Source organism: Strigops habroptila, chromosome 4 (assembly GCF_004027225.2).
Source record: "Strigops habroptila isolate Jane chromosome 4, bStrHab1.2.pri, whole genome shotgun sequence".
NCBI classification, from domain to species: Eukaryota; Metazoa; Chordata; class Aves; order Psittaciformes; family Psittacidae; genus Strigops; species Strigops habroptila.
In genome coordinates, this window is record NC_046358.1 from 2896172 (window position 1) to 2909419 (window position 13248).

A 13248-nucleotide genomic window follows, 5' to 3' on the forward strand; every position below is an offset into this window, starting at 1 on the left:
CACACTTTACCAAAAGCCTCCAAAGTATATTCAAGTTAGTGCATGTGGTCATCACTCCAGGAAGATTCCTTACCCTTGCTATCACCTCTTTTATCCTCATGGAGGTTAGAAACTATGCCAGCTAGAGGAATGATGCAGTCTTTCATATGAAAGAAGAACAAAACCAAAACCCAAACCAAACAGCGCTTGTGGAGACTGCACACACCAGACCAGAAATTACTGGATATAAAAGAAATTTCTAGATCCATTTCCAGACCCAAACTTTCCACTTCTTTAGAGCATTATTCAAAGGGCTGGCATCTGAAGTGCCAAAGCTTCAGTCCAATGTGCAGTGGGAAGGAGGATTCTCCCATTCTGCAAATAGGTAAATTAAGGAATGGAGTGGAGCATCAGTGTGTCAGTAGCAGAACACAGCCCAAATAACAGAAATCCTTCCTTCTCTTTGCCACCTTTCATGTTAATCATTCACCTTTAGTCATGGTCTGGAATTTTCTATCCCACAGAAAGCATTAGCAGAAAATCTAGGCCACTGTCACTGAGATTTAATTCTTCTCTTTATGCAGAGACTTCAATCTTCATAAACTGCAGTTTAGGCAACCAGCACTGCTGGCTATTAAGGACAGCAAAGTTAATCTTACTGAACACAGACTTCTCTAAATGAGGGTAACCTGAAATAGTTCAATAGAATCCATAAGCTCTAGGGAGAATAGAGCTAGGATATACCAAAGAAATAAGGGTAGGAGCAACCTGAGACTCAGTGGTGGTGATGATGATGAACCTGTGGCTTTCCAAAACCGAGCAGAAAATACTCACTGAGCCCAAGAGAGGATGTTTCTTTGGAAACAGGCACATTGAGCTATTTCTTTAGATTACACCACTCATAGTAATGATGCAGCTTTACATCAAATGTTCTTATTGAGCAATACCTAGGAAAGTCCAGCCAACCTATTTATGGCACAATATTCCAAGCGCTGAATGCTAAATGCAGTTACTAACAGTGGGTTTGATCTCAGCCATAAGAGATTAGTCTATAGAATCATAGAATCATAGAATCATAGAATCGTAAGGGTTGGAAAGGACCTTAAGATCATCTAGTTCCAACCCCCCTGCCATGGGCAGGGACACCTTGCCCTAAACCATGTGGCTCAAGGCTCTGTCCAACCTGGCCTTGAACACCGCCAGGGATGGAGCATCCACAACCTCCCTGGGCAACCCATTCCAGTGCTTCACCACCCTCACTGTAAAGAACTTCTTCCTTATATCTAATCTAAACTTCCTCTGTTTAAGTTTGAAGCCATTACCCCTTGTCCTACCACTACAGTCCCTAATGAAGAGTCCCTCCCCAGCATCCTTGTAGACCCCCTTCAGATACTGGAAGGCTGCTATGAGGTCACCACGCAGCCTTCTCTTCTCCAGGCTGAACAGCCCCAACTCTCTCAGCCTGTCTTCATATGGGAGGTGCTCCAGCCCTCTTATCACCCTCGTGGCCCTCCTCTGGACTCGCTCCAACAGCTCCATGTCCTTTTTATGTTGAGGACACCAGAACTGTACGCAGTACTCCAAGTGAGGTCTCACGAGAGCAGAGTAGAGGGGCAGGATCACCTCCTTCGACCTGCTGGTCACGCTTCTTTTGATGCAGCCCAGGATACGGTTGGCTTTCTGGGCTGCAAGCGCACACTGAAGCCGGCTCATGTTAAGCTTCTCGTCAACCAACACCCCCAAGTCCTTTTCTGCAGGGCTGCTCTGAATCTCTTCTCTGCCCAGCCTGTAGCAGTGCCTGGGGTTGCCCCGACCCAGCTGTAGGACCTTGCACTTGGCTTGGTTAAACTTCATAAGGTTGGCATCGGCCCACCTCACAAGTATGTCAAGGTCCCTATAGCGTGATCTTGATTAGTAAAAGCTAACTGAAGCCAAAACTCATCCCTTAGGATTTTCAATCCATGAACACAAAAAAAACTGCACTAAAAAGCACTGGAAAATACAGCTTCACAGAGAAAGGAACAATGGAAAGAAAAGCCCTCCCTAAAAATAGTGCTAGTCTTTTTGTCCCTGTGCAGGAAACGTCGGCACCACCAATTGTAGCGCTGAATAATGCTTTGCCTTTGGGAACGTTATTCAGCAGGAGGCAAAAGTAAATCAACAGCCAATTCTGCTGAGGGAAGTAAACATCTGCAGACGGGAACATTGAGGCAAAGAGGTATTAAGGGGCTTGCGTGAGGTGAGAAAAAGAAGTTGCTCTTGATTGCTGGTCATCTCTTCCAGTGGGACGCAAGAGTCCTCAGATGGAAATGACAAATTTCACTGTTCAGAGGAAGAGTTTAATATATGTAAACCCAAGAAATGAAAATTGAATTGTCCCAAAAAAGTGTATGTTTGTCCCTCAAAGCAATTAGAAGACGCAGCTCTTGGTTAGCATGCTGAGGACCTTCTTGTGGGGCTTTTCTCTGCAAATCCAGCAGGAACTGACACTAAATGCCAGCACAGAAACATGACCAAAAGGTGCTTCCAGAAATGCCACTGGGACAAAACTCTCCCAGTAGTTTGTTAGACACCCATGAGGCCAGGACACTGCTGCTTGGCAGCTTCTGCTTCCCACACTAGCTCCTGCAAAGCCGTATTTCAGTTTACTTTGAAACCCAACCTGATGCATGGTGTTGCCTGGTGTCTCTGCTGTGTGCTTTGTTCAAAGCACCCTGACAACTTTAATCCTCACGCTGCATTTTCTGATTACTCTTTGTCTAAGCAGACCAAGTTTGAGCTCTGCCCCATTAAGCACAGTGGAGTAACACATTTATTATGTTATGTACCAGCAAATTGACTGCTATTTTTCACTTTTCTTAGCTCAGACCTTCATCTAGCATCTCTCCTTCACAGCACAGAGAGAAAACAATAAATAATCCTGGGGTTTTAATTATAATTATTTTAGATGAGGACATAGGTGGCATCTGCAGGGCTGTGGGGCGATCCCAGCACTACCACAAGCACTGTGCTTAAATAGCTGACTTTGTCTAGGAACATTTGTTCTGGATCTGACTGAAAAGTATGACAATAAAACACAGCCAAATTGCCCTCTTCATCTTCTTTACTGAATGCTCTTATCATGGAACCATAGAATGGTTTGGGTTGGAAAGGACCACCTAGTTCCAACCCCTTGCTATTGGCAGAGACACCTCACACTAGACCATGTCACCCAAGGCTCTGTCCAGTCTGACCCTGAACACTGCCAGGGATGGAGCATTTACCACTTCTTTGGGCAACCTGTGCCAGTGCCTCAACACCCTCACAGTAAAGAACTTCTTCCCTATATCCAACCTGAACTTCCCCTGTTCCAGTTTAAACCCATTCCCCCTTGTCCTGTCACTCCAGTCCCTGATGAAGAGTCCCTCTGCAGCATCCTCGTAGCCCCCTTCAGATACTGGAAGCTGCTCTGAGGTCTCCACGCAGCTTCTCTTCTCCAGGCTGAACAGCCCCAACTTTCTCAGCCTGTCTCCATACGGGAGGTGCTCCAGCCCCTGATCATCCTCGTGGCCTCCTCTGGACTTGCTCCAACAGCTCCATGTCTTCCACTGTTTTTATGCAGAAAAGCTTTCTGCAGGTTGAGGGATTGATCTTGCAAAGCAGAGAGTGCTCTTGGTCAGTCCAGCAATGGGAGTACTCAGCTATGAAGATGAGAAGTATCTCTTTTAGCTAGACAAAGGGACAGAGGTCTTAAAGATATTAATTTCCTGTGAATTTTGAAGAAATAAATAGAAAGGAGGCAGCATGCCAGTATGTCTGTAGTGTGTGCACAACTGTGTTATCTGAAACCCCAAAACTGACCTGGCATTATGGAATTGTTCACATTATTCCACCAGGAGCTATTCAGAACATGAATACCCCAATCATCAGGGAAATTCTGACTCTGAGTTTATACTTTATTAAACCTTGAGGCACAGAGCCAGGAGAAACGAAGCTCATAGGAATGTCTATTTTTAACATGTTTCAAGTCCTTACGCATGTTTTTGACCCACCTTTAAATTCAATTTCTGATTTCTTTAAACCAACACAAAAAATGCAGATATTTGGAGGGGGAGTGTGTGTCTTGCAATAGTTTAGTTATTCAGTTTTCTGGAAAGAATTACTTTTTGGATCCCACTGTAAATACATCAGAAATTCTATAGTCACTGCATAATTCAGTCCTGTCTGCAAAAAAACTACCAGAAGAGCCTCTTCCTTTAGCAGAAATAAGAGTGACTGTCATGCTGTAATAGCTTAAAATACATTGGAGAGAGTGTTTTTAAAGATGTGTTCTAATGACCAGTGACGGTTCTAAAGCATTGGGAGATCTTGGTTCAAAGCCCCTTGGAATGAATAACAGTCCTTCTGCTGACATTACTAATCTCTGAATCAGGCTCATTAATGTATTGCAGATATTATATCCCTAGCTGGCAAAAATTAGAATGCAGACATAAAAATAGACATCAAATACACTTCTCTTCTGGGAATTAATACAGAAGAGAAGTATTTCTGCTACTAGTGCTTTATTACAGATATTTTCTTCCTGTTTTTAAAGGAATTAAGAGGACAAGCAGTTCATCTCAGGCAGAACTCTGCCTCCAGCATCAGCCAGTATCTAATGCCACAGAGACTGGGAAATGCTCAGATTGCTGTAATAGTTTTCACTCTGGCACTATAAATCCATCCTTTCCAGGATATGCTGTGCTGATGGAGAGAAGGAAGGGTGGGAGGGGAAAGAAGAGATATTCAGGCAAGACTTTCCCATCTTTAGCTTCTCTGTGATTAACTACAGATCGATACTTCGCACTCGCCGGCTTTTATAGCTCATTAACATCAAACGGTGTCAAGATATAAATTTGTTCTAATGCTTGCCAAGAACTAGGGGCTGTCTAGAGGCAGACACCCGTAAATGTTCCCTGGGGATATAAATGAGACACAATTTAGTTGCTCAATTTGAATCCTAGGTAGAAAAATAATACTTGGGTGCTTTACCTGTGGGTCTCAAAGTCCCGCACAAAAACATGTGGGTGGGTGGGTATGTCCCTATATATGTAAGGGAAGGAGAGGGAGAGGAGAGACGTGGTGACTGTTGCTTTGGTCCTATGTGGAGCTGAGAAGAAGCCAGTAATAGGGAACCAGGCACTTCTTTTCGAGCCGCTGGGATCATTTTCAGGTTGCCTACCTACCTGAGCACCCCCTCCCCACCGAGAAAGTGCTATGAAATGCCCTTGTAAGGTGAAAATGCACCGTCAGCTCCCAGCCCTGGCTCTGGGGAGCCCCAGCTCTGTCTCTTTAAGGAACCCAGCGAGTCGTAATGCTGCTGTTTGTATTGCTAAATCCCCAGGAGTCCAGTTAAGAAATGGGCAGCGGTCTCTTTAAGTGTGATTTCCTTCTATTGTATTTGAATCGTGATCAGGAAAAAGGAAATGAAACCAGAGACCCGGGGCTGAGCCACGGAGTAATAATAATACTAGTGATGCTGATCTCCCCATTTGCAGCGCACCCACCGGGCTCCGGAGCATGTTCAGAGCTGCCCGGGCAGGAAGCCTGAGCGGAGCCCCGGGAGCTCCGGGCTGAGGCCGCGGTGGCCGCGGAGGCAGCCGCTCCCCGCCCGCGGCCGCGGGAGCAGCTCCGCCGCCCGGCGCGCCAGCGGAGCGCGGCGGGGATGGGAGGTCAGAGCGCGGTAGCTGCGGAGCCCGGTCCGGCGGCGGCCCCGGCCCCGGCCCTTATTTCTCTCTCTCTCTCTCTCTCTCTCTGGTGTTGCAGGAGGAAATCCTGTGAATGTCATTGGGGGGCGGAGGGGGAACTCAGCTGGTGACAAGGCTTCGAGAGCAGACAGCCTCTGCGGGGGCAGCGGGGGCAGATCCCACCACAGGCACGCTACAAAGGAACAATCCCTGCCAATGTCATCGGCCATCGAGAGGAAAAGCCTCGATCCTTCCGAGTAAGTGGCTTCTTTTTCTCCTCGCACTCCCCATCCCTTTCCTCTACCCCCGGGAGCCTTTCGATGGCCACTTATCCATCCCCGACGGAGCCACTTGCCCGGCTCCGCCGCCACCGGCATTGTGTGCCCGGCAGCGGCAAGCGAGGGGCTCGGCACCAGCCCCCGCCGCTCCTTCCCCCCTGGAGCCGCCCTGGGGGTACCGGCTACAGGGCACCGGTGGCCCCTGCCCCGCGGGGGGCTGGCGGTGGGGTGTGGGTCATTGCCAGCTCCCCAAGTTATGGGAAAGCCCAGCCGGGAGGAGGGAAGCGGCAATTCCTCCCCCCCGGAGCAGGATATTTTCCACCCGTTTATCCACCCCACGGGTACTGGCGCGGCGCAGGGAAAGGGAGAGCATCGCGCTTTCACAGCTGAAGGTGGTTTTCGTTTGGAGGGACCCTCTCTCTGCCCTATCGTTGACCTGCCCCAACTCATTGTAGCCGATTACAGTGGAAGGTCAGAGCTGTTATCTGCGGGTGCCCAACTTCCACATTTTTACAATGCAACTTTCAAGAGCTTGGATAAACTGCTTTGCTGCGGGCAGGGTGTTCTGCAAAGGACATGTAGAAAGACTTGGTTGTAGAAGGGATCCCTACAAAGGGATATAGGAAATGAGAATTTTATCTTCATGAGGGTTTCCCACTCTGGGAAAGGACCGGTGCTCGTGTCCTAATCCCAGCTTTAGGGCTGTGCTCCGCAGCTTTCCCATCCCTCCGGCATGCACAGACATCCCATCCCACCGTGGCAAGAGGCACGGTAGCGTAGCATAAACCCAGAGCCATTCCAGCTCTGCACATGCTAATAACTGCAGTTATGTTGGTCTGGAATCATGACAAAAGAGAAGAAAACCCCATTCTAAAATCTCCATTTTCAGATAACGCTTCAAGCATCACTCTTAGTAAACTTGAGTCATTTGTGGTTTGTTTCCTGTGAGCTAAATGCCACTAAAAATGCCATTGCTTGAAGCCGGGAGCGAACACATGGAAACTGTTTCTTTGGGGGATTAAATTAATTCATTCCATGTCACATCTGATGTTTTATGTTACATTTCCTCTTATTCTATACTGTTTTCTTAAGAAACAATAATCCAGGCTCCCAGGTATATGATGTCCAGGTTTCAACTACAAAGTTTTAGTAATCTTTATTTATTTACCTACTTTGTGTTCTAGTGACTTTTAAGTGCTGGCTTAGAAATCTAGGGACATCAAAAAGCTAATGCATAAACCAGCAACTCTGTTCTGCATAAACATCCGCTCGACTGTTCCGGAGTTCAGGGCTTTCACAGAAACCTGCCTTGTGATTCCTGCACATCCCTAAGATGAAACATTTTGGGGTCCATCTGAAGTTTGTATGGATAATGAAGGAAAATAATGTGCATTTCCTTCTATTGGAATAGAAGCTCGCAGAACTTGTCAGAGTGGAGCCCATGCGTCAGGAAAGGGAGGATGGAGCCCAAAAGGATAAACTCGGGAAAACGAGGGCCTAATCATGTACTGAGCTCCTCACGATTCTAACAAAACCCTGCAGGGTGGAGAGCCGGTAGGAGAGGGATGTTGTGACACAACTTGCAGGGTACAGCAGTTTAAACTTAGAAGAGCAAAAAGCGGAACGGAATATAATCAGATAATATCTTCGGGCTCTGCAGGAGGACTTTCTCAGCACAGTTCTTGACCAGTGGTCGCTTCTCCCTGCTGAAGAAGTAATTTTTGCCCAGAAAACCGCTGAGACAGTAAAGAAGCAGTAGGAATATAATCATTCCCTGTCGCCCGCTGGAAACCGGGAACAGCTTCATCCTCCTCCATCAGTGCAGGTCCCTTCTGCCCCACCAGCCCAAGGAAGGACAGGCCAGTGACAGGAACAAAGCACTGAGGGAGAACTCAATAACCTATAAGACAAGTTTGGGGCTCCTAAAAGAATTTGGGCTACCAGATACTGAGCACTTAGTCACCATCCAGCAAAGCATTAGTGTGCAAACATACACCTTCCTTGCTGCTAGCCACAGGTTTGAAACTAAGCAAGTGCTTAAAAGATTGACCCAATGGTTTATTAACTTCCCTGGGCTTTGGATGAGGCTTTCGGTGGCAGCACCAGGTTGCTGCAAACCTTTTTTACTTGTGAACAAAAAGGCAAAGAAGAAAATTCCTTAAGGAAGTAGCTTTGAAGAAAATTCTTGCTTTATCCCAGGTATTACCAGAACCATCCTCGATTTCAGAGCCTTTTACAAAGGGCAAAAAATAAGGTGCATGAATAGTCAGTGCTGGTATCACGATGATTGTGCCTCTTTTAATGCAGGGATATGTAAATCCCAAATAATTGTTTGAGCTTTTTTGGTATAGACCCATCCCAGGGGATTCATGTCTTTAGCTGAAGGGAAAAAAGAAGTCCTGCAGTAACATGAGGTAAAATTCCAGCTCTATTAAAAACAGCAGCGAAACTTAAACCAGTTGGGCAACAGCCTCATCTGCTGTATTTATTCATTTCATTCTGTTCAGAGAAATGACATCCTCAGACTTAGTCTTCACATTTACATTTCCCAACGGAAACTTGACTGCAAGAAAAATCCCTCAGGTGCCTTTTCCAGTCGTTTAGTCTTTGGTGAGGCAGAAATTCCCTTTGCTTCCAGCAGCACTGCAGCCAAAGCCTGCAAGCTCAGGTTTATGATATAGGCTTGTGTATTTCTGGGTTCATCACAAACGCTTTATGGTTCTGCTGGGGTTCTTCAGTAACTTACAAGTAAATCCAGAGGTTATCTGTGTTGATCAGGTCACTTACAGTTGGAAACGAAAGCATTGCTCTGTGTGGTGGTCAAACCAGAATTATTTGGAAAGGTGAAGAATATTGCAAGAACTTTATGGATGTTGGTATGTGGCAGTCATTGCCAGCATTGCTATGAACTGGAGAATCCAGGCAGCGTTTTGATTGCACTTTTCCAAAGAGCAATCCTTAATTATGGAAGATTCATGCACATGACTGAGCAGTCCAGGTTCTGTCCAGTAGAAGAAAAATGATGGATCTACACAGACACCATTGTCCAAGTAAAGTAGTAGATGCCTTCACAGCAATGAATACACAGGAGTGATACAGAGATTGTCAGGTTTATGCATTATTCTTTGAAGACAAAGAAATAAATTAGTACATTTTTGGATACTAACTCCTTACATTTTAAGCTGATCTTTTTTTTCTTTAACGAAAGGGATAAATCATTTATTCTGCTGGGATAAACATGAGGGTGTAATCCCTGTTCTAACTTGACCCATCTTGTGTTTCATTTTGGTTTTCATTCTTCTTCTGATGTGGATGCTTTCAGGGTATATTTTCCTCCTCCAACGATTCTTTCATTCCCTCAGGGAGCCGGTGGATGAAGTCCTCCAAATTCCTCCCTCGCTGCTGACATGCGGCGGTTGCCAGCAGAACATCGGGGACCGCTACTTCCTGAAAGCCATCGACCAGTACTGGCACGAAGACTGCCTCAGCTGCGACCTCTGCGGCTGCAGGCTGGGCGAGGTGGGGAGACGCTTGTATTACAAACTGGGCAGAAAGCTCTGCAGAAGGGACTATCTCAGGTACGCAACCCACTCCTCCTACCCTCACTCCCCTTCTTTCTACCATTTAATTCATTTTATTAGTATAGCTAGTGAGCAAAGGCCCATAGAATCATAGAATGGTTTGGGTTGGAAAGGACCTTAAGCTCATCCAGTTCCAATCCCCTGCCATGGGCAAGGACACCTCCCACTAGGCCAGGTTGATCAAAGACCTGCCCAAAAAGAATTAATTTTGATTATTCTTAAATGTAAAGCCTGACAGCACTCGCAGTTGTAACACAGCACTGTCTGCAAGCTCAGGTTTACTATATGGGCTCATGTATTTGGGGGGGTTCATGCAGAGATGCTTTATGGTACTTCTGAGGTTACTTGGTAAGTTATCTGTGGTGATGAGGTCACTTAGAGTTGTTTATAGGTTAAATCTTTAAAATCTTGGGGAAAAAAAGCATTTTTGAATGAAAATGAATTGGTCCTGAATAGATAAGAATTTGCTGAATTAGGTCCTACAAATACACTTGTCACAGGTTTTGTCATTAAAGTCTCTCTGCTTGTCTGTTCTGCCAGAACTTGTAAGGAGAAGGATTAAATTGAGATAAAGATAGTTCACAAAACGGATAACAAAGGATCTTTATATTCTTGATTACAATTAAAGGGTATTGATCTTTGCTGTGCTGGTTGTGTACCAATTCTAATGGATCCTCAATGTGTCAGGAGGTCTGTGGAACAGAAGAAAGGTATTTGATGTTTTTTCAGCTCCCCTGCTGAAGGCTGATTTACCTGCCTAAAACTAAGCCAAAATCCCAGTGGAGTTCCTAATTATGGTGTTCCTGAGCTTTCCTGATGGGAATTTTGCTAAGCAGAAACTATGAACTGAGTTCTGCTGATGGGACCACTTGTAAATACTCTGCATATCCAACACTTTCCGAATACTTTTCAGCTTAAACTGGAAGCAACAGAAATATGGCAATACAATGAATGTATTTTCTCGCAGTGAAATTCAACGTTTTTATTTCTTTAATAATGCAACATATAATTTCTTTCCTCCTGAATGAAAAATTTGGCAACCTTTGTGTAACCTGAGGATTACTATCTTTGGGCAGAAGTAAACACTGCCATCTCCTGGTAGATGTAGAAATGATGTCTTTTCCCCTTCGAGCTCTCTTAATTTAGGAGGCATCCTATTTCCAGTCCAGAAGATGCTATGAAGCGGGCACAGCACATGTAAGAGAAGTGTAGGAAGTGGAAAAACTCTTTCCAGAATTAGTATGGAAACTCAGAAGTCAAACTTAATAGGTTTATACATTGAACAAGTAGGATGTAGCCTTTCTCCCTCCCATTTTAAGAAAAAAAGATATATTCATCCTTATTTATTAATGATTTGACTTACCAAGTGTGCTGTCAGCAGACTGCATGAAAGGCTGGCATTCACACATAGTCTTAGCATGTATCCTTCTGAAACGCAGCAGGAATGACTTCATGGATACAGGAATGTCTGGGTTTGAAAGAGTCTCCAGCGTGGAGGCAGTGACAAGAGACAGGGGAGTCTTAGATCCTAGTTTATGTCAACTCCTTTCTGTAAACCACAGTAGCAACAGCTGAAGGTAGGCAAAATTTATCTACGGAAAGGTAATTTGTATTGATCACAGAGGTGGAAGTATTGGCACAGCATAACTTTATGCTTTGATCTGGGAAACCTTTACTCCTCCTGAAGCTGCTCAGCAATTCAGGATAAAGTCATTGATCAGAGAAGTCAATTCTATTGAAAATAGATGAGGAACTTGGACTTCCTACTTCAATGTTTGGTATTGCAAAGTCTGGAGTTCTTCTCAGCAGCTTTCCACGTGACCTTTATCTACCTTGGCAATACTGTGACTAACAGATCAAGGCACTGATGCTGTGTTCTTGTTTTGATTTGGTTTCTCCCATCTCCCCAGCAAAGGAACTCTGCTGACTTCTCTGCTGTTGTTGTTTCAGGCTCTTTGGCCAAGATGGCCTTTGTGCCTCCTGCGACAAGCGAATCCGCGCTTACGAGATGACCATGCGGGTGAAGGACAAAGTGTATCACCTTGAATGCTTCAAATGTGCTGCCTGCCAGAAACACTTCTGTGTCGGGGACAGATACCTCCTCATCAACTCGGACATAGTATGTGAACAGGACATCTACGAGTGGACTAAGATAAATGGAATGATCTAGCAAAGACATGCCTCATAGTGTATAAAAGCCATCTCGCGGGCGACACCGATGCGTAGCTGCAGTGAGGAGATCATCACTTGAGCTATGGGCTTTGTCTAAAATGGGGGGAAAATACCATGGAGTCGGCCCTTTGCAGGCAGTGCTACATAGAATCTAAACTACATATAGGTGAAGAAGGGAGACTGAAGCAATAGTAGATAGACTGACTTCTGTTAACAAAGGCATATGGACAATAACTGACATCAGCCATGTAGGCGAGAGGTGGGGAACAAACACAACATGAATTCTCCTAACTGGAAAAAGAGTAGGGACTTCTGTAAAGAGATGTTATGACTTTGTCACCTGCAGACTAGGATTGTGCAATTGAACTTTCTTTTCATCTTGTTTTAGTTACTGAGTTTAGATGACAGCTCCTATTGTAGACATGAGGAAGAATACTGGAAGGAAAGGGCCACCACTTCCGTGGTCATTCTATATGGCCTTACACTTTGGGAAGGAGAGAAAGAGGGAAGAGGGTGGGGGTTATTTTTGCATGGAGTTTTTGTTTTCTTTGAGAATGAACAGTGCATCCTCTAGTCCCAAACTCTTCTTTAAAAGAATCCTGCTGAATAGTTGTTTTTTTTGGCACTGCTGTTTCAAGATGAGATGTTCCACAGATCATTTCTATACAAATATAAATCTAAAGAGTTGTTCAACTATTTTATTAACTTAGATTATATCGATAAAATATTTGTTGTGTGTAGTAAGACTCTGCAGCTTTAATAAAAATAACAGAAGATTTGAGTGGTGGTGGTTATTTTTTTTGGAGTTGGGCTGGATTTTCTGTTTGTATTACTTATTTTATGCTTTGTAGCAAGGTTTCCACACTCTGTTTACGGCTGGTGCCTGCTGGATCCGCTTATGGTTGTGTTTCAAAGACATAATGTAAGAACACCAATGTCTCAGTGTTCTTCGTGAGTTCAAGCCTTGTTGAGTTCCTCATGCTAAGGATAAATCACTCTTGTAGGAGAAATCATAGAATCATAGAATCGCAGAATGGTTTAGGTTGGAAAGGACCTTAAGATCATCTAGTTCCAAACCCCTGCCATGGGCAGGGATGCCTCACACTGGACCATGTCACCCAAGGCTCTGTCCAACCTGGCCTTGAACACTGCCAGGGATGGAGCATTTACCACTTCTTTGGGCACCGTGTGCCAGCGTCTCAGCACCCTCACAGTAAAGAACTTCTTCCTTATATCTAACCTAATCTTCCTCTGTTTAAGTTTAAACCCATCACCCCTTGTCCTATCACCACAGTCCTTGATGAAGAATCTCTCTCCGGCATCCATGAGATAGTGTTGTGTGACACTGAGACTCTTTGGTGTTTATGAGGATGTTTTGAGGCTGGTGGCCCACACAGAAATACACTTGAGTACATACATCAGAGCCTATCTCATCACAAAGGAGACCACATAAGATCAGGGTCTCAGAAAGGTAGCCTCTTCTGATTTTGCTCTGGATTACTGAATCCAGTATAACATCACTAGAGCAAATCA

At 45.0% G+C, this 13248-nt stretch overlaps 1 protein-coding gene across 2 annotated transcripts; it reads left to right on the forward strand.

Annotated features, from left to right (window-relative positions):
* The first annotated feature begins 5356 nt into the window (after window positions 1-5356).
* Window positions 5357-12496, forward strand: LMO2 (LIM domain only 2). 2 transcript variants are annotated; one of them, XM_030484014.1, is made up of 4 exons: window positions 5357-5455; window positions 5764-5941; window positions 9325-9540; window positions 11494-12496. In XM_030484014.1, exons 2-4 carry the CDS (start codon window positions 5901-5903, stop codon window positions 11711-11713), a joined length of 477 nt encoding a protein of 158 aa, XP_030339874.1. In that variant the 5' UTR covers window positions 5357-5455; window positions 5764-5900; the 3' UTR covers window positions 11714-12496. The 2 variants fall into 2 exon arrangements, with proteins under 2 accessions (XP_030339874.1, XP_030339873.1); XM_030484013.1 differs by having other exon boundaries at window positions 5427-5669.
* Window positions 12497-13248: the final 752 nt, after the last annotated feature.